The sequence below is a fragment of the Halictus rubicundus genome, chromosome 14 (genome assembly GCF_050948215.1).
Source record: "Halictus rubicundus isolate RS-2024b chromosome 14, iyHalRubi1_principal, whole genome shotgun sequence".
NCBI lineage: Eukaryota > Metazoa > Arthropoda > Insecta > Hymenoptera > Halictidae > Halictus > Halictus rubicundus.
The window spans coordinates 10,426,062-10,453,091 of record NC_135162.1 but is presented as its reverse complement, the minus strand read 5'-3'; the positions used below and the strand labels follow the sequence as shown (position 1 = coordinate 10,453,091).

Below are 27,030 nucleotides of genomic sequence, written 5' to 3'. Positions count from 1 at the left end.
CGATCAGAATATTTATAGAAACTAGGTAAGTATAGCTGCTTATTTCGGTACCGTGGTTTAAATTAACACAGTGTAGGTCGGAGACATTTACGCTTGCCGAAGGTGTATGGTAGTGTAGGAGACGCGGAGGAGTTAATCTGGGAAAATCGTTGAGAAAATCAGTGCGGTGGTCTGCGCCGTCGTATAAAATGGCGTCGGTAATTGCTCGAACAAGCCGTCTGTCCTCCGGCTCGCGTCTCCCCCCCCCCTCCCGTGAACACCGACCTTTAAGCCCCATACATATCGCCCTCGAGGTCCCCGTTAAGAGTTCTCCTCCGCCGGATAGCAGATTGCTAGCATGAGCAGCCACCGTCGGAAAGAAAAGTTTGCTGACGTCGTGTAAGGTCATACGAGACACCTGCAACAGCTTAATAGTGTATGGGAGGCCGTAGACTTACTCGCTCGATGGCGATATTTTTCCCACCCGTGTAGGTGTCGGGAAAAGAGGCAACGGGAGCCGGCGATAAAATTACGTTCGAGTTTGTTAACAGATAGGAAGGCTTCGCGGTAAGAATTAAGGAGTATAAAAATTAAAAAAAAATATATAAGAAATATATGGAATATATGGAATTAATTGAGCAGAATTTTAACAATTACAGTCGGCCGCAAAAGTGTCCGGCCACCCTCCAAAAACTTTTGAGTTTCTTCGAGATGCTAGAAGGATCAATATATTAGGTAATTTATGAAAAAAGGAATTAACATTTTTAACTTTTTTATCTGCGCTTGCAATACAAATTTAATACATGCCCTTTGCAGATATCTATGTTGTAATATAATGAAGTAAATATTATATTTCTGCTTCTGTAACTTTTTTTTTTTTAACGAAACAATTTTTGTACACATTCCCCGAATATGAGATAAATTATCCTACAAATTTACTATTAAAATTGCTCAATATTTTTTATAATATGGCCGAAAAGGCAACCGGACTCAAGAGACCATTTGAAATCGAAATTTGTTTCTAAAAGAATAAATGAAAATTTTTAAAAAACTGAAGGGTAATTCGATTTGAACATGGTTCATTGAATTTCGGGCCTGCAGATATATTGATCTAATCGAAAGTCATAGTGTTTTCATAGAAACGCTTCATAAAAATGATATTTCGCCGCTGACACGATAGCCTCTGTGGCAGTTAGGCGAGAACAATGTACGATGGAACAGAGGGCAGAGGGGCAATCTATAGACTATACAGAATAAATTCGTTAACAATTTTATAGCGATACGTCATGGGCATTGTTATCGGGGATTTGTTTGTTTCTGAGAAATCGAATTATTTTGGTTATTTCTATGGAATATTTTTTTTTTTCGTAATTGTTTATACGCGTAACTCTATAGACAAATTTTCAAATAAAATGGTACGTGTGTAAATCAATTTGCTTTTTCGAAGTGTTCGTATTGAATACACTCGTGTATCCATGCCAGTTAGAAATGTATACACAGATTGTCAGTATCTTTTAGAATGCATTTTTTTTTTAAGTGTACGTACACCTCTACAATTACAAATCTTGCATCTTTTATGTTTGGTCTTCGCGTCTAAAATCGAAACGAGGAAAATCTTTATTTCGCATTAAGATCCGCAGCCTAACTTACCAGTTTTCCATAAAAATTTCCCCACTTGTACTTGTTCGCAGTCTAAACAAGGTATTAACTTTTATCCAAAACCGAATCGTCGATACCGTGTTACAAAGCACACAATGTAACAGTGCATTCAACGGATTGATCTATTAACTCTGCCGCTCGTTGCAATAACGCTTAGACCTCCCTATGCACCGGAGGATTTGTTTTGTTTGTTTTTTTTTTTTCGTTTATTCCAAACAGAAAAACTGAACGTTCGCTTCGGTCGAACATGCCGACAGAATTGTCGATTCTACGCTGCTTGAAATAGAGCTTTCTTTGTACAACATAATTATGTATTACTTGCTTGAAAAAGTTTCCGAGAATTGTTAATAAGGTAGTCCGGCGTGTGCCCGTACGGGCTGCGATTTTCTTGTCCTGGGCATCCACAGGACGGCGGGCACGAAGCCACGCCCCCTGGGAACGAAGCCACGCCCCTCCGGGCACGAAGCCACGCCCCTCCGGGTGGGCTAAGTCGCTTGCCCGTAGCTGTGCCCAAGGGCAACAGCAGGCGCCCTTAAATGAGCTTATAAAAATCCGCAGTCCAGACATGATCGGCCGTACATCGAATCGCACATTTCAACACACATTCGAACAACGAAGGCCGTTTTCTTTTTTTTTTTTCGGCCATTTTTCAACCGTGTACGTGCCGCGGATACCGAGACGAAAAGTTTGCTTTGCGGGACGCGGTAATGCCGCGCGAAAACTTGGCGGAAAGTACGTGCCTGTTCGCGGGAAGGTGCAAAAGGAGGAAGAATTTGAGTTTCGGTCAAATACAAAGTAAGTTCCGGGAACGACGTCCGCGGGTCTAATTGAGTAACTTTTCCTCGTTCGACACGGCTTGCTTGAGGGCAACCCTAACAGAACTATTTTTCGTACCGTTCCCGCGAGAGAGGGAGAGAGAGAGCGGGACGTCGTTTTCGCAACAGCCGAAACTTTTTTCGTCGGTGGGATGAAGCGATTCGTTTATTTACTTGAGGAAATTTAAGTGCGCTCTTGCGGATCCACTTCATTCGCTGCGAATTTGTTAAAATTTGTGGAGGATGGAAAAAATATTTTATAAGGTTTTTGTGTAATTGACCGACGAAAATGATTATTTTGCATTGAGGTCCGCGGTCTACGGATTTTACTCGTGTTAAGTGGTTCGAGGTAAAATTAATGGGACTTGTTAAAAAGGTATATAAATGTTACTAAAACGTGGTAACAAACCGTGTATAAAAGTCCTTGGTGCAGTTATAATACGGCTCCGTTATTGACTCTGAAAAAGATTTAGGGTCCCTGTATGATAATTATAATAATCTTACTTTAACTGTTAGAATCGTTTTTACAAGTTTATAACAAATTAAGATAATTTGCAAAATTGCAATTCAATCGGATATTTAGTTTTCTTTCAATTTGAGCAGAAGTCGTACATGTTGCATCTTCAGGCTGCTCTCGTAAAAATTAAGTTTTCGCTTGTTTTTCGTTTTGTTTTTAATAAAAAAAGAGTTTCAGCATCGAGAGGCAGAAAATGTATAACATACACATAAAAATCTGGAAGAAAAAAAAATGGAAAAAAGAAATTTCCGGTACCGGGAATCGAACCCGAGCCTCCTGGGTGAAAGCCAGGTATCCTAGCCACTAGACCATACCGGACGGAATGAATACTGAATCTTCGAAATAGGTACTTGACGATCCTGGAGTTGACTATAATCAATATTTTCTTATCGTATTGTTACTGTAATTTGTTATAAAAAATACTAGCCACGAAAGTTTATAAAAAATTGTCAGAAGAGAAACACCTGTTGTTGCGTTACGTAATTTTGAAGATAGCACGGAATATGATCATTTGCAACTACATGCATTTGTTTTTCAAACATCTGCATTTTCACTTTTGAATATGTATTACACTATCGGCAAGAATAAATACATTGTCAATGTCAAACCTAATGGTCTCTCTGGTTCCAAGGGTACAATTACGATAAGACAGTGGCCTCTATGCGTTTACACAAACACAACTAAACTAAATACAGGTCAGTACACGGAAAGGCAAAGTTAATTGTTGTTACGTTACTTCGTATCAATATTTATTAGTATCAATATTTAACAAGTCGTTACTACGGTGAACGTTAGAATCGCAATGTCAAGAACAAAGAAATATAAATCGAACAAAGAAATATTTTAGATTGATACAAAATTAATAAAAATAAAAGCGATTCAAATTAAATACCAAAGAGGAAATAAATTATACAAAACGTTTTGGTACTCGAGTTAATTGGGCAGGCCCACGAAAACCCGGGGCCCCAAAATGGACGGTCCGCCCCTGTTGCACAGGGTGTTACAGTTTTCCCGCGGCAATCCGTAGCCATCGATTTGAATTCCGTGGCCGCTGTCATCGGATTTAAAAGTGTTACGTTTTCGGCGGCCGTCGTATCGGTTGCTGGCAACGTTGATCGATTGTTTCTGGCAACAAATAATGCATTTCACTGTATGCGCGCGCGCGTGTGTGTGTGTGTGTGTGTGTTTTTTTGTTACCCTAGCGATATGTCGATAGCGAGGAAAGGCCTGTCGTCCGAGCGGAAAGGACGTCGGACGTACTTCGTTCCGGGCGATACGCAGCGGAACAATTATCGGATATCCACGGTTGACAAATTGTACGATCAACCGACTACGTTTTAATGAAGCTTTAGCCTGGTGGAGCAGCTTGGCCGCGTGTCGACCGGAAAATTAAAAATACAAACGGCGAGACGCGCAAAAAACCATCGGCGCTCTCGACGTTTAAGCGTATGTTTAATCGGATGCCCCCACCCCCACCCCCTCCCATCTCGTCGATTGATAGTTAAATCTGCCGCGAATAATATGCTTAAACAGTGAATTAACGGGCGGAGGATAATTCGCGCGTGGCTGCCCGTGAAATTCGCCGATCAACCGGCCCCGCGTATTGCGCTCGTTGACACGCTTTTATTTCGCTCGAAACGCGACTCGATTACTCGTTTTTCCGCGAATCAAACGGGAACAGCAATGCGATTCGACGGGAAACACGGTTCGTCTCGCGGCCTCGCGCTTTTAGACCGTTTGCTGGTTTACCTTTCGTTCAGATATTTCATTGTCCCGCTGCTGTTCCGAATTTTGCGGTGCGATCCGTCTGGGAAAAGTGTTCTCCGACTTCACCCGACAATCATTTATCTACGAAACATTCACCAACATATTCCCGACAGTTTTCCGGTTAAAACGAGCCGAAACACTGTCTAATTTGGATCGCGTTTACCTGTTTAATCCACGATTGAATAGAACCTCGATTATCCGAACTCGTCAATGGAGCTCAATGTAGGACTTATTTGGAAATTTTGTGTAGAGAGATCGGACGATTGTTTCGTATTGTGCTTTTGCATACGTGTTTTCTAGCATTTTGACTATATGATATAATAGAATTTTTTCGAGTCACAATACCAAATGAAGTATGCAATTTTGCCCGACCGTCCCGTAAATTTTATTTTTGCTTCCCGACGATCCAATAACCAGGTCCGTTTTACGAGTCCCTTGGGATACACGGGAGCCTCAAACATCAAATCTATGTGCTATACGACATCGGTCGCTTCATATCGGTCCGAGGAAACACACACGTATCCCAAAATACTCCTCTTCCCGAAATCACGATCTCGTTCGTTGCATACATCATTCGAAATGGTTTACAGGGTCGGCGAAGGGGCCGAAGAGGTTGAGGGGTGGGGGGCAGGGACCTATATCCGGCAGCGAATTTATCGCGGGCTCAATGTATCCTCCGTATTGCGTCATTAAAGACGCATATTCCCGCCGCATATTCGTGCTGTCGGTGCCATAAGCGGTGACGGGGCGTCGTTCCGCCATCGGAGAATCAGGAGAAAATGTTTTTCTCATAGCCCGGACCGATTTTATGGAACCGTGTGCCGCCCCCGCCGACCTCTTGTAAAACAATCATTTTTCCATCGGCTCGTACGGACCGCGTGCTCGCAATACGTTTGTGATATTATTGCGGAAGAGCGTTATGAATTCGCGGGAGAAGCGACGCCGCGTCTCTTTCTCTCGATCCCCTCCCCCCACCCTTCCCCTTTCACCCCTTTTCCTCTGTCTCTCTGTCGACATTTTTTCCCCATTATTTTTCCGCGAGAGTTGAACGAGCCCGTGCTTAATGCGATCGCGAGTGCACTTTACCCGGGAGTTTAAGCCCGCAGAATGCCGGATCGCGCGCGCGATCTTCTTCATATCGGTTCTCCGTTTACAATTGCTGATTATACACGCGACTGATTATCGTCCGTCCCGTCCAATCATCTCGGTTTTGACCTGAATCGGGAGCTATCGATTGTACCGCCACCCGTTCCCCGGTTACGTTTCCCTCAATCGTGTTTTCTGCGGTCCTTCCTGCCTTCAACCCTCGCGCGCCCCCCAAAAATAGTCGCACAGAAGGTTCCAGTATAATAATCCACCTGGTTTTGCTCTACACATTAAATCAGCAAATTATGTTCCGTTTATAACGTCACATTTTGAAGAAATACATGTCATAACACATACAGAAAGAATTTCGTTTTACTGTGTGGTAGAAGTAGATTCCGCAATACAGGGTGCCCCAGAAACGTGCTTCCTTGAAAGGGGAGATTCCTGACATCATTTGGAGAAACTTTTTCCTTTGCGAAAATGTCCTCCGACGCGTCGTTAAGGAGTTATTCACGAAAAACACGGACCAATCAGAGCGCGGGTACAGCGGCTGGAATCGGGCTCGGCCAATGGCGGCGCCGCGCTCAGCGGGACACGTCACGATAGCCGCGCTCAGCGGGACCCGTCACTACAGCCGCGCTCTGATTGGTCCGCGTTTTTCCTCAATAACTCCTCAACGAAGCCGCGGAGAGCATTTTCGCAAAGGAAAAAGTTCCTTTAAATGTTCTCAGGAATCATTATGTGCAATTTCACTGCGTTTCTATCAGCCATTTCGGTAGAGACGAATGTTAAATATAATTTAACGGAACCGTTGCACTTTTCAAATACATTTCGAAGGTTCGTCGAGGGGGTTAAGCAAAGGTTTGCTATTTCGAAATTTTCTGCGAGACCTCGCAGTTCCAATCTCGGCTCGAAACGCTCGCATTTTTCAACTCACGCCTCCCCCCAACACGTGTAAAACCCCTCGCGCAGTTTATTTCGAAGATCTCCATTGATCATCGTGTCTCATACATCAATTTTACACCCGCCCCCTCTTACGGCAATGCTTTTCTACGGTGCTTCCACGGGGTTATAACCGTGCCGCGACAAAAAGCGGCGGCGCGTTCAATCGTCGAGTAGAGAGAGAGAGAGAGAGAGAGAGAGAGAGAGAGAGAGAGAGAGAGAGAGAGAGAGAGAGAGAGAGAGAGAGAGAGAGAGGAAGGCTTTCTTCATGAAAAGCTTTCCCTTCTGTCAGTAACTCTGTGCACGGGCTGTGCTTCGAAATTTTGAAAGCGTGTTCTGCTCACTTTGAGGGAGGATCGTGTATTCAGAGACATAAAATGCTCTGCCGTATGTGTGTGTATGTGTGTGTCTGACAATGTTCCGCGAGAGCGCGCAGTTCGGGCACGAATTCGCGTGAAAAATTGATACTGTGTAAGTTAAAAGGAACTTTATTCAACACGGCAGTAGTTCTTCGACGAAACGCGACGACGTCAATGCAAATTTAACGGTGCAGATGTTGGACGAGTTTAACAATGCAATTATTATATCTGCCGAGCATCAAAGAGCCAAGAATCGGACGTGGTTTCCCCTCTGTTTACCGAGCAGATCTCTTGATTTTCTATTGGCCGCCGGTGCGCGGCCCAGGGAATTTCAAACGGGTTCTGAACTCTCGAAAAACGACCGGGAAAACCGGGATGAAATTGAACGGGCCACTGCTCGCCTTATACTCTTCTTCTTTCCTCGTTCCGACGGTTTCTGCCCGCTTTGCCTCGCTTTTTTCCACGTCCATGGCATGAACACTCGATGACTTTTCGCATGTCTTTTGACATCAACGGCCAAAGCGAGTGGAACCGTTTAATGCTCCGCGGAAGTTCTAAAGCTTGCGGTTCTTGACTCGATTGGGATCGGGCCGCTGGCAAACGCTCGCCAATTTGATTGCTGAATTAAAAATTCCTCTGATTGATCGTCGGAATGGTGGTTGAATTTTCGGTTGGAAATGAATGTAGGAAATTTTTGGAGATTTCAGCTCCCCCTGGCTTGAATCCGATGGAAAACCTTGGGGGAAGTTGAACGGTGTTATTTTCATTAGACAAATGCCACGAATATGTTGGCGAAAGTCCCATAAAAAAGTGATGAAAAATAAAGAAGCTTTGTTATTGGACTCTAGCAGTGGTCTCGAACCGTTACACCCGACTCGTATTATGTTTACACTCTTCTACGTTCGGCAGTGTATCTTCTATCCGATATATGTCACTGGGTAGACCCGCGTTGTGGACATGTATCGGGAAAGCGCTGTAGTTTAGAAAATACTAGCACAGTTGAAAGAACTGTGCCAGCACCAACAGCGAATCCGTGAAACCCACGGCCTAAATATTTCGTTTGTCCACGTGCGTGTCAAATTTCGTCGCAATTAGCAACTTCGAGCAAACATTCTTCGGACCATCTCGCGCTGCATTACCTCGGGACAAGCTTTCCCATTCATCATGAAAAATTTCGTCCATTTGCCGGGAGTCGTATCGCTCACTGTCTTGGAGATAATAAGTCAGGCGTTCGCGTAGCACGCCTTGCCGGGAATAATCTGGATGACTGAACGCATCAGTGTTACAACGACAAATATGCGAGTCGATGTTTCTCCTCGGCCACAAACGGACAGAGAGAGAGAGAGAGAGAGAGAGAGAGAGAGAGAGAGAGAGCCTCTCGTTTCACCCTCGAGTAGATTACACCTCCCGAAGGTTGGCGACCCCATCCAGAATCTCCGTGTACAATACACATCCGCTTTTACGCGGCCGCGCCATTTGCTTGCTCCTGGAACTTTCCTTTCTCCGGGCCCGTATCCTTTATCTTCGCCGAGAGGAGCCTCGAACAAACGCATCCCACGCGAGTTGTTTTTCCCTTCGTTCCAGCCGTATCAATCTTCCTCGCGCTGCCGTGAGATTTCGCCTGGCCCCGTGCACTCGTGCAGCCACTTTTACGCACCCTTTGTCGGGAAACGGGGCGAAAAGCACCGGGAAAAGTTCGCGTTACGAACCTCGTTCCCCAGGGAGAGCTAGTAAACCAACCTAACCTCGTATTATGCTCGCGAGCAGAGCAACGCGCGAATTACCGCCTGGGTATTAGGCGTGTAACGAGATTTTCCCCCGGATCGACAGTTCCCCCGAACATTCGGGGTTCGTTCATTTAAAATATCTTCAAAATCCTGCGACCTACTTCTCAGGAACCAGAGGTGTGCCCGACCTGGAAAGTGTCGGGTTAGGCAGCTGGTCGCTTCATGGGAGGAGCCATGTACTGTCCCCTCTCCCCATTGGTGGGCCAGCCGTGCGGGCGGGAGGAGGAGCTTAATTGCTCCGCCCCTCAATTTGGCCGACTGGCCGCCCGTTTCCGGGGCGTCTGCGGGGAGTGGGGTGAAGGGGCCGGGGCGTGCCGTCCAGACACGCCCCCGGTCACCTCCTACCACGAGCGGTGACTCCCTCCCTCGGCCGGGGCGGGGCCCTATGGGTCCCCTACCCCCAAGCGAGAAAGGGATTCGCCAGGGGCAGCGGAGTGTCGCGAGCTAGGGTTCAGGGAGGTCACCGTGGTGGGATTTAGTGGGTACACCCCTTCGGGGAGGAGTCCCACATATTCTCGAGTCTCCCCCCAGGGAGGGATACTTGAGAATCTCGAATTTTTCGAGAACCCATTTTCTGGATTTTTGAGCACCGCTGCCAGGAAGCCTAATGACGTCTAATTTAAGTTTGGGGGGTCAATTTAACGGGCGGCTCCCGAACCGATGTAATTTTAACCGTGCGCCATTGTGTACGCCAGTGCGTGGTCGTTCTTCTGGAACCTTCTGTTTCCCGAATCCGACGACGAAGTAACGCGTCTTTTAATGCGGAAGGCCCTCCAAAGTCTCGTTACCATGTGAGCCTCCCCGAGCAACAAAGAGGTCTTTTTAACAGCGCGCGCCTTTATGAGGACACACGAGGAGAATCGCCGAGGAGTACCGACTCTCCTGGGTGTGTTTCGACGTACTTGAAAAGAGCAGACCGGATAAAGCACGTCGGGAAACTAGTTTCTTCTCATTTGGAGACCTGCCGGTCCTCCAGGTGCAGCCAGAAGCAATGTTCGACTGGCGACGGATCATAAACTTCAGCGCAAAACACTCGGGCAAGAATGAAAAGATGCGACTATCCTGTTTGTTTGTTGGTGACTGAACGACGAGTTGTTCCAAAGTACTCAAGCACTTTGGAAACGAAGTGTAAGTCACGAGCTTTTTACTCTTGATCTTTGTTTTGTATTAATGCTAATTTTAATAATCAGTTCGATTTCGAGGTCTTGGCCCCTCCCTTCATTAGCCTAGAATGGGGCACCGGGGTGGATACAGTGGGAATACGTAGGTCCCCGACCCCGGGGGGAGGAGTCCTACATATCCCCGCCTTCCCCCCAGGGGGCGGGGTATCCGTAACTTGGAACACCACCTCGTCAAAAAATAGGCTCATTTATATTTCTCATAAAACCCACTGTCTAATCAGAACAATTGCACAAATTCCTCGCAACCGCTGCAAGGACAGAAATTTCCATTTTCCAAGCCCTAGGCACCGTTAATCATTCGTCACGACACAATTACTGCGCAGCAAAGGCCAACACCGAATATTTGTTTCCACATTGTTGATAATTGCACAGTTAATTTAAATTGCAAACTCATTGTGCGTCATTCGGCAACATAGCAACAGTAAGGGGCGGTCTACTTAACATTTCCCGAATAGCTAAACTGAAATAACTAACGCCGACTTTTATGAAGAGTTCGAATATCCATGCCAGTCCCTCTGCGTAACTCGTAGCGTGTGATACCGAAAACCTCAGTTGACGCAGAAACGATGCGGAAGTTTCTTGACAAAGCCGAAGAGTCGGACCTGGTGCTCCGCTCCAGACAGTTATTGGCATCTGCATGTTTGCTGATAGCTACCTTCGAGAGTGGTCTGTCGGTAGGGTACAGCGCGGTTCTGCTACCACAGCTGCAATCAAACACCACGAAAGACGAAGGCTTCCGCAACCTGAGCTCAGAAGATTTGACTTGGGTCGCCTCTTCGGTGATCGTTCCAATGTTACCAGGTAGCTGGGTCGCTGGACTCCTGTGCGATATGATTGGCAGGAGGTGGTGCATAGTATCGTGCCATCTTATGATGATCCTCGGCTGGCTCGTGATCAGCTTTGCAGGTGGGATCACTACTCTCATCATCGGAAGAGTGATGTGCGGTTTTGCTGGTGGACTGATCGGTACTATTCTGCCAGTCTTCACCAGCGAGATAACGGACCCCGCTCTGAGAGGAATCCTGTTAAGCTCGTCCATCGCGATGATGGCATTCGGCATTCTACTGGTCCACGTGCTCGGACTCCTGTTACACTGGAAGACAACAGCCTACGTCTGCGTGGCTGTAAGTGTCCTCGGCTTGATGACCTGCTCCGCTTCTCAAGAGAGTCCTACTTGGCTGCTAACCAAAGGGGATACAGACCGGGCGATCGAATCGTGGGTGTACTTGCGAGGACACAAATCCTTGGGCGAGTATGTGGCCCTGGAAAACTTGGTGACCGATGAAAGGAAGATGGGCGATCAGTCCACCCTTTCGGAGCTGAAGTGGACACTGACCTCTAGGCGCTTTCTCTATCCTATCGCCATCCTGTGCGTCTGCTTTTCCCTCTCGATATTCAACGGCAACGCCGTTCTAGTCTTCTATTCGGTTGACATGCTGGTAGATGTGATTGGTCCTGAGTACGCTGACCTGGGAACCGTTGTTATCGACGCGACGAGGTGTCTCATCAGCATCTTCGCGAGCTACTTCATTAAGTTGTGCAAAAGGAGGACACTGACTTTTGTGTCCGGATACGTAACAGCTGCGACCTTGTTTCTGTTGTGCTTAGATTTGTACTTTAACCTTGGAAAACCTTGGTGTCCCATAGTCTTGGTCTTGGTCGCCACAGTGTCCACATCGATCGGCCTGGCGCCTCTGCCTTGGGTGTTATGCGGTGAACTGTTTTCTAGCAAGTGTAGAGGCCTTGCGTCTGGACTTTGCCTCGGCTATTATTACCTCTTCTTCTTCATAGGCGTCAAGTTTCTGCCGGCCATGATGGAAACGTTGCAGCTGTACGGTTCCTTCGCGGTTTACGGTGTTATCACGCTTCTCGGGACTATATTCTTGTATTTTACGCTGCCCGAGACGAAGGACAGGACCCTGCAGGACATAGAGGAATCCTTCGACAGGAAAGTGGACAGTAACAACCTTCGTGACACAGAGTCTCCTAGAACTCTATACATTTGAACTGCTGCAAATTGTGTTACACTTGAACGCTTGTCCACGATTAGGTTGAGCTAGAATTAAGTCTGAAATGAACGGTGTAGTGTGGATGTGATTTAGGTGGGAGTGCGTTGTACTAATTACAGGAACATTTCAGACACATACTAGAACCTCAATTATTCGAACTAATCCGGTAGCTTATACGTTGAGCTCTTTGCATGAGAAGGAGAAAAGTATTCGGACACTATCGGTTCTGATAATCGAGGTTCTACTGAATCGTGGATTAAACGAGTACATGTGGTCCAAACTGCATCGTGTTTGGGCTCATTTTAAGCAGGAAAATGGCAAAGAGTTAAATAATTACTTAGTTTCGGTGCTGAACCAAGCCTTCATTGAGTTGTATAATAAATGGTGTTGTTCATGGGGAAAACTAAGTTCTTCTCATTTGGATACCCATCGGTACTCCAGGTGCAGCCAGAAGCAACGTTCGACTGGCGACGGATGATAAACTTCAGCGCAAACACTCTGGCAAGAATGAAAAGATGCGACCATCTTGTTTGTTTGTTGGTGACTGAACGACGAGGTGTTCCAAAGGGCTCAAGCACTTTCGAAACGATGTCAAAGTCACGAGCTTTTTACTCGTAATCTTTGTTTTGTATTAATTCTAATTTCAATATTCAGTTCTATTTCGAGGTCTTGACCCCTCCCTTCATTAGCCTAGGACGGGTTACCAGGGTGGTTACGGTGGGCGTACCTAAGTCGCCGACCCCTGGGGGGAGGAGTACCACATATCCCCGCCTTCCCGCAGGTGCGGGCTATCCGTAACTTGGAATACCACCTCGTAAAAAAAAGGCTCATTTATTTTTCTCATAAATCCCACTGTCTATCCAGAACAGTTGCACAAATTTCTCGCAACCGCTACATGAACAGAAATTTTCATTTTGCAAGCCCTAGGTGCCGTTAATCATTTCTCACGACACAATTACTGCTCAGCGAAGGCCACCAGCGGGTATTTGATTGCACGTTGTTGATAACAGCACAGTCAATTTAAATTGCAAACTCATTATTCGCAATTCGACAATATAGATTGAGTAAGTGGCAGTCTATTTATCATTTCTAGGATAGCTAATCTGAAATAACTTTCTGCGACCATTATCAAGAGTTTGAATATCCATGCCAGTCCCTCTGCGTAACTCGTAGCGTGTGATACCGAAAACCTCAGTTGACGCAGGAACGATGCTGAAGTTTCTTGACAATGCCGAAGAGACGGTCCTGGTGCTCCGCTCCAGACAGCTATTCGCATCTGCATGTTTGCTGATAGCTACCTTCGAGTGTGGTCTGGCGATAGGGTACAGCGCGGTTCTGCTACCACAGCTGCAATCAAACACCACGAAAGATGAAGGCTTCCGCAACCTGAGCTCAGAATATTTGAATTGGGTCGCCTCTTCGGTGATCGTTCCAATGCTACCAGCTAGCTGGGTCGTTGGACTCTTGTGCGATAAGATTGGCAGGAGATGGTGCGTAGTATCGTGCCATCTTATGATGATCCTCGGCTGGCTCGTGATCAGCTTTGCAGGTGGGATCACTACTCTCATCATCGGAAGAGTGATGTGCGGTTTTGCTGGTGGACTGGTCTGTCCTCTTCTTCCAGTCTTCATCAGCGAGATAACGGACCCCTCTCTGAGAGAAATCCTGTTAAGCTTGGACTCCACGGCGATGGCATGCGGCGTTCTATTGATCCACGTGCTCGGACTCTTGTTACACTGGAGGACAACAGCCTACGTCTGCGTGGCTGTAAGTGTCCTCGGCTGGATGACCTGCGCCGCCACTCAAGAGAGTCCTACTTGGCTGCTGACCAAAGGGGATACAGACCGGGCGTTCGAATCGTGGGTGTACCTGCGAGGGCACAAATCCTTGGACGAGTATGCAGCTCTGGAAAACTTGTTGACTGCTGAAATGAAGACGGGCCCTCTGTTCAGCCTTTCGGAGCTGAAGGGAAGACTGACCTCTAGGCGCTTTCTATATCCTCTGGCCATCATGTGCGTCTACTTCTGCCTCACGATGTTCAGCGGCAACATGGCTCTAGTGTTCTATTCGGTTGACATGCTGGCGAATGCGACCGGTCCTGAGTACGCTGACCTCGGAACCGTGGTTACCGACGCGATAAGGTGTCTCATCACCATCATGGCGATGTACTTCATTAAGAGGTGGAAAAGGAGGACTCTGGCTTTTGTGTCCGGATACGTAACAGGTGCGACCTTGATTCTGTTGTGCTTAGATTTGTACTTTAACCTTGGGCAGCCTTGGTGTCCCATAGTCTTGGTCTTGGTCGCCACAGTGTCCACATCGATCGGCCTGGCGCCTCTGCCTTGGGTGTTATGCGGTGAACTGTTTTCTAGCAAGTGTAGAGGCCTTGCGTCTGGACTTTGCCTCGGCTGTTTTTTCCTCTCCTTCTTCATAGTCATCCAGTTTCTGCCGGCCATGATGGAAACGTTGCAGGCGCACGGATCCTTCGCGGTTTTCGGTGTTATCACGCTTCTCGGGACTACATTCTTGTATTATACGCTGCCCGAGACAAAGGACAGGACCCTGCAGGACATAGAGGAATCATTCTACAGGAAAGTGGACAGTAGCAACCTTCGTGACACATAATCCATTAGAACTCTATACATTTGAACAGCTCCAAATTGTGTTACACTTGAACACTTGCCCACGATTAGGTTGAGCTGGAATTAAGTCTGAAATGAACGGTGTGATGTGGAAGTGATTTCGTTAAGAGTGCGTTGTACTAATTAGAGGAACATTTCAGACACATACTAGAACCTCAATTATTCGACCTAATCCGATAGATTATACGTTGGGCTATTTCCATGAGAAGGAGAAAAGTATTCGGACACTATCGGTTCTGATAATCGAGGTTCTACTGAATCGTGGATTAAACAATTACATGTGGTCCAAACTGTACCGTGTTTGGGCTCATTTTAAAGAGAAGAATGTCAAAGAGCTAAATAATTACTTAGGTTCCGTCCTGAACCAAGTCTTCATTGAGTTGTATAATAAAAATGGTATTGTTCTTGGGGAAAACTAAGTTCTTCTCATTTGGATACCCATCGGTACTCCAGGTGCAGCCAGAAGCAACGTTCGACTGGCGACGGATCATAAACTTCAGGGCAAAACACTCGGGCAAGAATGAAAAGATGCGACTATCCTGTTTGTTTGTTGGTGACTGAACGACGAGGTGTTCCAAAGGACTCGAGCACTTTCGAAACGATGTTAAAGTCACGAGATTTTTACTCTTTATCCTTGTTTTGTATTAATTCTGATTTCAATATTCAGTTCTATTTCGAGGTCTTGGCCCCTCCCTTCATTAGCCTAGGGCGGGTTACCAGGGTGGTTACGGTGGGCGTACCTAAGTCGCCGACCCCTGGGGTGAGGAGTCCCACATATCCCCGCCTTCCCCCCAGTGGCGGGGTATCCGTTACTTCGAATACCACCTCGTCAAAAAAAGGCTCATTTATTTTTTCAATAAATCCCACTGTCTAACCAGAACAGTTGCACAAATTCCTCATAACCGCTGCAAGGACAGAAATTTCCATTTTCCAAGCCCTAGGCATCGTTGATCATTCGTCACGAAACAATTACTGCTCAGCGACGGCCACCAGCGGGTATGTGTTTGCACGTTGTTGATGACAGCACAGTCAATTTAAATTGCAAACTCATTGTGCGCAATTCGACAACATAGATTGAGTGAGTGGCAGTCTATTTAACATTTCTAGGATAGCTAATCTGAAATAACTTCCTGCGACCATTATCAAGAGTTTGAATACCCATGCCAGTCCCTCTGTGTAACTCGTAGCGTGTGATACCGAAAACCTCAGTTGACGCAGGAACGATGCTGAAGTTTCTTGACAAAGCCGAAGAGACGGACCTGGTGCTCCGCTCCAGACAGCTATTGTCATCTGCATGTGTGCTGATAGCTACCTTCGAGTGTGGCCTGCCGGTAGGGTACAGCGCGGTTCTGCTACCACAGCTGCAATCAAACACCACGAAAGACGAAGGCTTCCGCAACCTGAGCTCAGAAGATTTGACTTGGGTCGCCTCTTCGTTGATCGTTCCAATGCTACCAGCTTGCTGGATCTCTGGATTCATGTGCGATATAGTTGGCAGGAGGTGGTGCATAGTGTCGTACCATCTTATGATAATCCTCGGCTGGCTGGTGATCAGCTTTGCAGGTGGGATCACTACTCTCATCATCGGAAGAGTGATGTGCGGTTTTGCTGGTGGACTGGTCGGTCCTCTTCTTCCAGTCTTCATCAGCGAGATAACGGACCCCTCTCTGAGAGAAATCCTGTTAAGCTTGGACTCCACGGCGATGTCATGCGGCGTTCTATTCATCCACGTGATCGGACTCCTGTTACACTGGAGGACAACAGCCTACGTCTGCGTGGCTGTAAGTGTCCTCGGCTGGATGACCTGCGCCGTCGCTCAAGAGAGTCCTACTTGGCTGCTGACCAAAGGGGATACAGACCGGGCGTTCGAATCGTGGGTGTACCTGCGAGGGCACAAATCCTTGGACGAGTATGCAGCTCTGGAAAACTTGTTGACTGCTGAAATGAAGACGGGCCCTCTGTTCAGCCTTTCGGAGCTGAAGGGAAGACTGACCTCTAGGCGCTTTCTATATCCTCTGGCCATCATGTGCGTCTACTTCTGCCTCACGATGTTCAGCGGCAACATGGCTCTAGTGTTCTATTCGGTTGACATGCTGGCGAATGCGACCGGTCCTGAGTACGCTGACCTCGGAACCGTGGTTACCGACGCGATAAGGTGTCTCATCACCATCATGGCGATGTACTTCATTAAGAGGTGGAAAAGGAGGACTCTGGCTTTTGTGTCCGGATACGTAACAGGTGCGACCTTGATTCTGTTGTGCTTAGATTTGTACTTTAACCTTGGGCAGCCTTGGTGTCCCATAGTCTTGGTCTTGGTCGCCACAGTGTCCACATCGATCGGCCTGGCGCCTCTGCCTTGGGTGTTATGCGGTGAACTGTTTTCTAGCAAGTGTAGAGGCCTTGCGTCTGGACTTTGCCTCGGCTGTTTTTTCATCTCCTTCTTCATAGTCATCCAGTTTCTGCCGGCCATGATGGAAACGTTGCAGGCGCACGGATCCTTCGCGGTTTTCGGTGTTATCACGCTTCTCGGGACTATATTCTTGTATTATACGCTGCCCGAGACAAAGGACAGGACCCTGCAGGACATAGAGGAATCCTTCGACAGGAAAGTGGACAGTAGCAACCTTCGTGACACATAATCCATTAGAACTCTATACATTTGAACAGCTCCAAATTGTGTTACACTTGAACACTTGCCCACGATTAGGTTGAGCTAGAATTAAGTCTGAAATGAACGGTGTGATGTGGAAGTGATTTCGGTAAGAGTGCGTTGTACTAATTAGAGGAACATTTCAGACACATACTAGAACCTCAATTATTCGACCTAATCCGATAGCTTATACGTTGAGCTATTTCCATGAGAAGGAGAAAAGTATTCGAACGCTATCGGTTCGGATAATCGAGGTTCTACTGAATCGTGGATTAAACAATTACATGTGGTCCAAACTGTACCGTGTTTGGGCTCATTTTAAAGAGAAGAATGTCAAAGAGCTAAATAATTACTTAGGTTCAGTCCAGAACCAAGTCTTCATTGAGTTGTATAATAAATGGTGTTGTTCTTGGGAAAACTAGTTCCTTGTCATTTGGATACCCATCATTCCTCCAGGTGCAGCCAGAAGCAACGTTCGACTGGCGACGGATGATAAACTTCAGCGCAAACACTCTGGCAAGAATTAAGAGATGCGACCATCCTGTTTGATTGTTGGTGACTGAACGCCGAGGTGTTCCAAAGGACTCGAGCACTTTCGAAACGATGTCAAAGTCACGAGATTTTTACTCGTAATCCTTGTTTTGTATTAATTCTAATTTTAATATTAAGTTCTATTTCGAGGTCTTGGCCCCTCCCTTCATTAGCCTAGGGCGGGTTACCAGGGTGGTTACGGTGGGCGTACCTAAGTCGCCGACCCCTGGGGTGAGGAGTCCCACATATCCCCGCCTTCCCCCCAGGGGCGGGGTATCCGTAACTTCGAATACCACCTCGTCAAAAAAAGGCTCATTTATTTTTTCAATAAATCCCACTGTCTAACCAGAACAGTTGCACAAATTCCTCATAACCGCTGCAAGAATAGAAATTTTCATTTTCCAAGCCCTAGGCATCGTTGATTATTCGTCACGATACAATTACTGCTCAGCGAAGGCCACCAGCGTATATTTGTTTGCACGTTGTTGATGACTCCTGGATCGCTGGACTCCTGTGCGATATGATTGGCAGGAGGTGGTTCGTGATGTCGATCCACCTTATGATGGTCCTCAGCTGGCTGGTGATCAGCTTTGCAGGTGGGATCACTACTCTCATCATCGGAAGAGTGATGTGCGGTTTTGCTGGTGGACTGGTCTGTCCTCTTCTGCCAGTCTTCATCAGCGTGGTAACGGAACCCCGTCTGAGAGGGATCCTCCTAGGCACGAACTCCACGGCGGTGTCATTGGGCATTCTACTGGTCCACGTGCTCGGACTCCTGTTACACTGGAGGACAACAGCCTACGTCTGCGTGGCTGTAAGTGTCCTCGGCTTGATGACCTGCTCCGCTTCTCAAGAGAGTTCTATTTGGCTGCTAACCAAAAGGGATACAGACCGGGCGATCGAATCGTGGGTGTACCTGCGAGGACACAAATCCTTGGTCGAGTATGTGGCTCTGGAAAACTTGGTGACCGCTGAAATGAAGATGGGCCCTCAGTCCACCCTTTCGGAGCTGAAGGGGACACTGACCCCTAGGCGCTTTCTGTATCTTCTCGCCATCCTGTGCGTCTACTTCTCCATCTCGATATTCTGTGGCAACGCCGTTCTAGTCTTCTATTCGGTTGACATGCTGGTAGATGTGATCGGTCCTGCGTACGCTGACCTTGGGACCGTGGTTACCGACGTGATGAGGTGTCTCATCTTCATCTTCTCGTGCTTCTTCATTAAATTATGCAAAAGAAGGACTATGACTTTTGTGTCCGGATACGTAACAGCTGCGACCTTGTTTCTGTTGGGCTTCGATTTGTACTCTAACCTTGGGAAGCCTTGGTGTCCCATAGTCTTGGTGTTGGTCGCCATGGTGTCCATATCGATCGGCCTGGTGCCTCTGCCTTGGGTACTATGTGGTGAACTGTTTTCTAGCAAGTGTAGGGGCCTTGGGTCTGGACTTAGCCTCGGCAGTTATTAACTGTCCTTCTTCATAGTCGTCAAGTTTCTGCCGGCCATGATGGAAACGTTGCAGCTGTACGGTTCCTTCGCGGTTTACGGTGTTATCACGCTTCTCGGGACTATGTTCTTGTATTTTACGCTGCCCGAGACGAAGGACAGGACCCTGCAGGACATAGAGGAATCCTTCGACATGAAGGTGGACAGTAACAACCTTCGTGACACAGAGTCTCCTAGAACTCTATACATTTGAACAGCTGCAAATTGTGTTAAACTTGAACACTTATTCGGATAGTGTCCGTATTCGGACACTATCGGTTCGGATAATCGAGGTCCAATTGAATCGTGGATTAAATGGGTACACGTGGTCGAAACTGCATCGTGTTTGGGCTCATTCTAAACAGAAAAATGTCAAAGAGCTAAATAATTACTTAGTTTCAGTGATGAACCAAGTCTTTATTCAGTTGTATAATAAATGGTGTTGCTGATGGGGAAAACTAGTCGTGTAAGTGTAGAATTTTTTCAGAATTGTTTTCAAGAAGAATCGAATTGGAAAATTTGTCATGTTCGCATTAATGTTTACAAGAAGTCATGGACAGACGAGTTAATTGATTCATATCTAATAAATTATTTAATATTAAATGTTAAATAATTTATCAAATATAATTTAATATTATATTTAATATTCTTGAAAACGAGTTCTCGGATGGAGAAATGTTATTCTTTTCTTTCGCTGACTGGTCGTAACGTAGTAATTTGCTAAATATCCTGTATATAGAACGAATAAATGATCATTAGAGTTTCGACCAGTGGCTTCGACTTTCAATACCAATTATCCGGGTAATTAATGCTCTTTCAGCATTGCCACCGAAGGGAAAGCAGCTTGAAATTTGATAAAAAATAGGATCCCTTATCGAATTCTAAATCCCACTAATTACTAATTAAAGCAATTTCAATTCGCCATTCGGAAATTTGAGATCAGCTGTTATCAACAGTTCGGTTCCTGCAGGTACTTGTTAAACAACGACCACACCTGCGTGTCTAATCAATACATGGACATTTAAACAATTGGTGATTCTTTCTTTGCTAGATTACAGAATGCAGAGTAAACGTAATGATTTGAACTATCAAAAAATAAATATGTATGTTGCAGATTTTTTACAATGGTCGACAAAAACTATAATTATTTTTCTCAAATACAATTTTCAGTTCGGACTTCAAAATTTATATTTTCAGCATTTGGAGAAGTAAAAAGAATGTACAGTTACTTAACTTTTTACTATCCTTACTTTTTGTTTGCATAAATTAAGATAGGTCGAAAAACTACGTAAATTTATGAGAATACAAACGTTTTGTATTCTGTTCAGTGAGATAACGATATATGCGACCTACCTATAATGATACATATATATTAGTAATACTATTATCTGACTTACCATTTTAGTCACAAAATAATTGTTTAGTACTGTACGTAATTATTACTCAAATGACAAGTTGGAGATAAATTTCTTTATCGAAAGAGAAAAAAATATACTAATGAATAAACTATGGATACTTCTATGACAAAAATACAGGGTGTCCCCGAACAATGTATACACAGTTTGAATCTCGGTTCACTCATTATCTCCAATTAATTACACTCTGGAAAGAAAGAAGAATCAGAAATGTTATGACTCGTTGAACAGCGTATACATTCTTCTGGGACACCCTGTATAAAAGTGAATTCACGAATTTAACAATGTTGTTCTTCTATTATTTCCAGAAGGAATAGATTTATATTTAACTTCTGTTTCGCACGGTCAACCTGTAAAACATTTATTTTCCATTTGTATAGATCCGCAGACTATTAACGAGAGTGACGGTATCCCGATATTCCCTGTAAATGTCAAAAATCGCGGGAATAGAGTTTTCACCAAATATATTCCTGCTTCGGATAAATGCAATTTTCCATGGTTCGCGCGTCACATTTTGCTTCTCGTTGATGATAATAAACGGGTGGGGGGGTGGAGGCGGTGGAGGGGGTGGAGGGGAAAGGGTGGCGGCACGTTGAAGGATTAATTTGTTCCTGCGGGGAACTGGCAGCCGCGATTTAGGGGTAAATTTGTTGGCGAAATGAAAATGTAACCTCATAACTCCGCTTCCTCCGCGTCGCTTTATGCATAGCCAGGCCGCATCCGCCCGGTTTTATACACTTCATAAACATTCCTCCGGATTTCCTCGTCGTCGCTTGATGTCATCATCCCTGGCACGCAAACAAAGGGTGACATCTTGTTCGACGTACCCTTCGTTTCCGTGTAATCGTGCCTGTTCGGGCTTAATGACCACACCCGTCCCAACTTCATTCTGTTTTTACAACGCAATTATTCCTACAAGCTCGCGCCATCCTCCTTATTACTTTCTTCAATTGAAATTATTAATCCATGTTCGAGCCATGTTCGATAAGATTGCGGATTTTGTGCATTTAAAGTGGAGAGGGTGCAAATGCATTACCCCTAGGTCTAACGCCCCATAGTATCGCCCCTGGAGGGGATGTGCAAATCACTCCTCCCCTAAACTTTCCCCCTCCATTATTTCTCCCTGACCGAACTTCCGACCGCGCTGCCATTATTTATCAAGAAAGGTACGGTTGGGAAACAGAGAATCTCGAAGGAAAAATTATTTAAAGTAATCTCTCTATATATGTCGCCAAGGCCTGGGTGATAAACGTCGCTGAATTATCCCCACTGAGTATACCCCGTGAGTGACCTCTGAGTGTAAACATAACACTTGGGCATGCCTCCTGGACGATACATGACGCTGGCAGGACCCGTGTTGTGCGACATATATCGAGAACTTCACTGTGCCCCGCTTTTTCGACACACAAATGTCATTTGTTACCGCGGTCTTGTCGACAATTAGTGAACCCGCCCGGAGGCCCGCGGTCCCCCCGCCCCGAATGTAAACTCGCTTCTACTATTCCGTAAGTGTTAACAACGCGATCGGATCCGCTTCGGGGGCGTTCGGAGCGTCGCAGACGTTCGCAAATGCGGTAATCGTGTTCGGATCGGCGGCAAAGAAATCTCGCGGAGGCACGAGGTGTTTCATAAAGCGCGGGACCCGTCGGGTCGGGTATCGTTCGTCGGGAAACGGCGGGTTTTCCAGCTGGAAAAGTCGTCGAGGGAGTTGGCGTTCCCCGGGCTGCCTGTCCATTAGGAAATTTATACGAGCCGGAGGACGTTGATTAAATCTCGGGCGAGTCCAAAGTCTCTGACGAAATTGAAGAAACGATTCTCGTCGTTGCGGACGATCGCGACGAAGCAGAGAGAGGGGGGGGGGGGGAGGGGGAGGGGGAGAAAAAAGAGAAAAAAAGGAGATAAGAGAGAAAACCGGAGAGCGACGGTGGGAAGAGAAATTTTATCAGGATTCGCCAGCGGCGGCCGCCTCGAGGATCGCGGAACGGGGAGGGAAAAAAATGTATTAGAATGGTAACAGTTCACACCCGAACCCGGCCCGAGAAGGATAAAGCCCCCGAACAGCTTACCTTCGAAACACGCCGAGCGTTATCCTGCATCGAGATAAGACCGTTCCCCGTTGGATTGAATTAACTCAACACGAGCCGGAGAGAGAGAGAGAGAGAGAGAGGGTGGGAGACGTTTCTTAATTTAATTCCCCCCATGGTTTTGTATAATTGACGCCAGGCGTCACATTTTTAGATTGGCTCTCGGCGACGAATCGACACCGACCGTCTCGCCGAATTGTTTATTTTCGTTATTAGTCGATCTTTAGATCATTAGTGGATGTATTAGTGGATCTTTACGAGAGAGAACAATTGCGACAGATAGGACCTCCCAATGAAAGTCTGTTTCTCGATGACGGTAAGAAGATGAGAATGACGCATTATTTTTGTCATTAGCCCCGAGCGCTGAATAAAAGTTGTGTGCACCGACTGCGTGGAACGGGAGTCAAAAACAGATTTCTCTCTGATAACTTTAAATCATTTTAATAGAAATAAATTTTGAAATAAATTTAATTTACATTAAATTTCAAATAAAAAAAAAAAATGAAATAAATTAAAGAATTGGCTACAGTTAAAACGGTGGAAAGGTGTTTGTATATATTTTGTTTTCAGTTTTTCAACTCGTTTAACCCGCTGCAAACATGCAACCGAATAAAATACCCTCTAGCAAATGAATAAAAGAACACCAAGATAACTAAAGCGCGCACGAGTTTGCAGTTTATCCAATATTTATGGAGCTGCGAAAATATAGCAATGCACATCGGCGTACGCTGCACGCCAAACAAATACCAGCTGAAATTAAGACCGTTTAGAAATTGTGAGCCGTTGTTTACTATTGTTGCAGAAAGGCGCGCATCATTCGCTCACAACCCGCCCCTCAATTTTGCAAACATTACACGACCTCGCGAAGATGTTGATAGAAACGTCGAGAAAATTGTACGATCAATGCCGCCGATAAAGATGAATCCGTTTCTGAGAATTAGCGGTGCCCAGAAATTAGTTGATCAATTTTAATAACTAATCGGACGAATATGCAATTAAATCCGAGGCGCGCGCGTCGGGCCCGGTGCAAGCCCGGGTATAAATTGGTCGCCGAAGGAGAGTGACACTTAAACGGTGAATAGCGCCGCGGAGGATGTCATTTAAATTTAGAAAACCCGTCGGAACGTTACTTCCACGGAAAAATTGCGAACTATTGCGGCTTCGGGCGCCTCGGGGGAGTGCTGTGCTCGAGAAGATCGAAGAAAAGAGGGGAAGAAAAGAGAGAGAGAGAGAGAGAGACCGGGGAAAACAGGTCGGCCGTGGTATCTGACTGATTTTATCACACTTTCCGGAAGCTTAAACAGAGCTGATGCGAGAAACGACATTTTCGTTAGCGACGGAAGTAGAATTGATCTTGTCGCTGAACAGAAACCCAGAAACCCTTTTCTGCTTCTTCGGCACGCTCTCCTCTTCCACCCCCGCGATTCTATCGAGAACGAGGCTCTTTGTATCGGACGACAGTCCTACTAAAACAATGCGTTTGAAGGAACTGGAAGCCCGATAACGCCAGACTCGCCGGAACAGGGGAATTGGCTCGAATCGAGGGGAAAATGTTACCCCCTCCCTCACTGCCAGTACCGGATTAGTCACGTGACACCGTGACGCGTCACGCGCGGCGGAAGCGTGGGGGCATAACGTCGTACAAAGGAAAGATAAACATTACGTACGAAATATTCAAAATGTTTCCTCAATTTCTGACCTTGGATGACCTTGGAGGCCATCGTGTTGTAAACGATTGAATTTCTCCTGACGCACACTTTCACACGATATGAAAAGATATATAGCATTCCCTTTAAAGTTTGAAGGTCACCTTCACTAGCAAACAAAATAGTGCCAACACAAAAAAAAAATTACTTAACAGTATTACCTTTTTCTCTTTCATTTCATCCTAATATTCTTTATTTGCAAGAAAAACGAATAGCGTGAACACCCTGCATAATACAGTGACTTCCCTATATATGTCGCCAAGACCTGAACGATTAATGTCGCGGAGTGATCCCCACTACCACGGAGTATACCGCCGAAGCTCGAGAGCTCGGGTATGTCTCCTGGACGATCTATGTCGCCGGCAAGACCCGCGACATATATCGAGAATTCGCTGTACGTTCGCCATTTTCAAAGATGAGTAAACATTGCCGCGGCGGACCTTCTGCGGCGAGTGAGGGGAGCCTAAAAATATTTGCTTTTGAAAATGGTGAAGAGCTCTGTGGCCCGAGGGAGATATATCGCGCGCTTGAGCATGGTCGTTAGTTTTTATAAGCTTGAATACGTCGAAATATTTTTTTTTTGCGCGGTCGTTAGTTCCGGCGACGCACGCCGAGCCATAAATATTCCGGCGCGCGTTGTGTTTGAACGAAACCTTCGGACGGTTCGTCTGAAATTGGAAAGAACAATGCCGAGGTCTGCGCCGCCTCGCGTCACGCGTTTAGCGAAACAACGTATCGAATTCGCGAGAAGAAGGGAGCTTCGGGGGAACGGCGAGCTTTACCGTCCGGAATCACGCGAGCCGAAGAGCATAACGCGGCCCAGGCCCGGGCTCTTCGGTGGATCGATCCGCGAAATTATACCGCAGTGGACTCTCGCGGAAATTGAAGACGACGCTCGCCCTCGACGGCGATACGCAGCCGGACCGCCCTAACAGATGATCAACCTTTTTGCGTCAAAGAAACAACGCTGCAGGCGAATCTGTTGCCGGTCAAAAGGGAGGCAAATTGCACTAGGCGATTCTGATGGGATTCGTGCCGGCAGACAGTTCACAGAAAAATATCTTTATCTATTTTAATACATAAATATTTCGGACACCCTGTAGACATGTAGACTAAAATAGATTACAAAACTTTAGAGTCGCTTTCCAAGAGAACGGTTGACCTCAGACCTATAGTTCCTCCGAGACTTTTGTCCTTCTCGACGAGTACTATAAGATGCAATAGAAAAAAATGTTTGACCTTGAGAAAAGGGTCAAGGTCATCGTTGCGGACCACTATTTTTTAACGGATCTCTATCTATTCAGAGCTGTAGAATCACGCTATAGTGGTCGCGACATTTGAAACGCCCTGTATAGGTCGTAGATAGCGTCGTGCCGAAGGGCCGCCTAATTTTCTATTGTATAAATGGACGCGCGTAATTGTCGGCTCGCGTGAACGTCCGCGGTCTAGCGGCGGGCAGTCAAGAATATTTGGGAACGGACGGCGCGCGGCGAGATAAAAATAAATACGCCGAGGCTGGGCTCGGTTCGCGGATTTCGTGGTCGAGCACACGCGACAGGAAAACGCTTTCAGTCTCCGGGCGCTTCATTTCCTCCAATCGCGAGAGAGCAGAGGGGAGAGTTGGAAAAGTGGCCTCCTTTCAGCTTGTTCAACCGGTCCGCTACTTCTCCGGCCGGACTTCAAATATGCATTTAATTTCAATCAAAGTGTACAGCCCGCCAGGAGAGCAGCATCGCCGTGTGCCCGCAAAATTAGTCGAACTTCAATGTAAACCACTTAAACCGCTCCTTTGATCTGGGTTCGAACAATTTTCACGCGCGATCGACACCGAACGCAATCGGGATCAGTCGGCTGCCAGAAAGAGATTTCGACATTCCCGACATTTTGGAAGATACGATGAAATCTCGATACATGTCACATGATACAATTCTCGATATATGTCAGCAACACGGGCCTTGCCCAGTGTGGTGTATCTCTCGAGCTTCGGGGCCCCTCACGGGGCATAGTGGGGGTTGCTCCGCGATATTTATCATCGAGGTCTCGGCGACATATATCGAGTAGGTCGCGAATTTTGGAGGTGTTTGACCCGGATCGATTTTGTTCGGGATTCCAGCGCAAGGACGACTATGGCGCCGAGGAGGAGGGACGATCAGAGTGCTAAACAGAATAAATCTTCCGAGCCCATCTTCAAATCACCGTTCTCACGAGCCCCGATCGACAGGTATTCGCGAAAATTCGAGAGGAAGGCTGTCAAATGTCGCTCGGGCAGAGAGAGTGTCACGCCCAGTTCGAATATCTCCGTCGGGGTGGGAAAAAAGCGCCGGTCGACAGGTCCCATAAATCAAAAGGTAGCGCGTCCCGAGCCCGGGCCGGAAGTCGCAGAAATTTATCGGCGATATATTTTTCCGGCGCGCGGAAC

At 46.4% G+C, this 27,030-nt stretch overlaps 4 protein-coding genes, 1 non-coding gene and 1 pseudogene across 5 annotated transcripts in view; 5 read left to right on the top strand and 1 right to left on the bottom strand.

Moving 5' to 3' along the window:
- The window catches only part of Alpha-man-ia (alpha-Mannosidase class I a), a 634,153-nt gene that overhangs the window by 199,376 nt on the left and 407,747 nt on the right, over nucleotides 1-27,030 (top strand). The window lies entirely within an intron of this gene.
- On the bottom strand, nucleotides 3,217-3,288 carry Trnae-uuc (transfer RNA glutamic acid (anticodon UUC)). Its single transcript has one exon. It is a non-coding gene; the product is annotated as a tRNA-Glu (tRNA).
- LOC143361041 (facilitated trehalose transporter Tret1-like) lies at nucleotides 10,595-12,195 on the top strand. The gene has a single exon (XM_076800288.1). It carries the CDS (start codon nucleotides 10,659-10,661, stop codon nucleotides 12,096-12,098), a length of 1,440 nt encoding a protein of 479 aa, XP_076656403.1. The 5' UTR covers nucleotides 10,595-10,658; the 3' UTR covers nucleotides 12,099-12,195.
- Nucleotides 13,085-15,129, top strand: LOC143361043 (facilitated trehalose transporter Tret1-like). The gene has a single exon (XM_076800290.1). The coding sequence runs from the start codon at nucleotides 13,311-13,313 to the stop codon at nucleotides 14,724-14,726; it is 1,416 nt and encodes a 471-aa protein (XP_076656405.1). The 5' UTR covers nucleotides 13,085-13,310; the 3' UTR covers nucleotides 14,727-15,129.
- Nucleotides 15,879-17,801, top strand: LOC143361042 (facilitated trehalose transporter Tret1-like). The gene has a single exon (XM_076800289.1). It carries the CDS (start codon nucleotides 15,967-15,969, stop codon nucleotides 17,380-17,382), a length of 1,416 nt encoding a protein of 471 aa, XP_076656404.1. The 5' UTR covers nucleotides 15,879-15,966; the 3' UTR covers nucleotides 17,383-17,801.
- On the top strand, nucleotides 18,426-19,655 carry LOC143361010 (facilitated trehalose transporter Tret1-like; annotated as a pseudogene).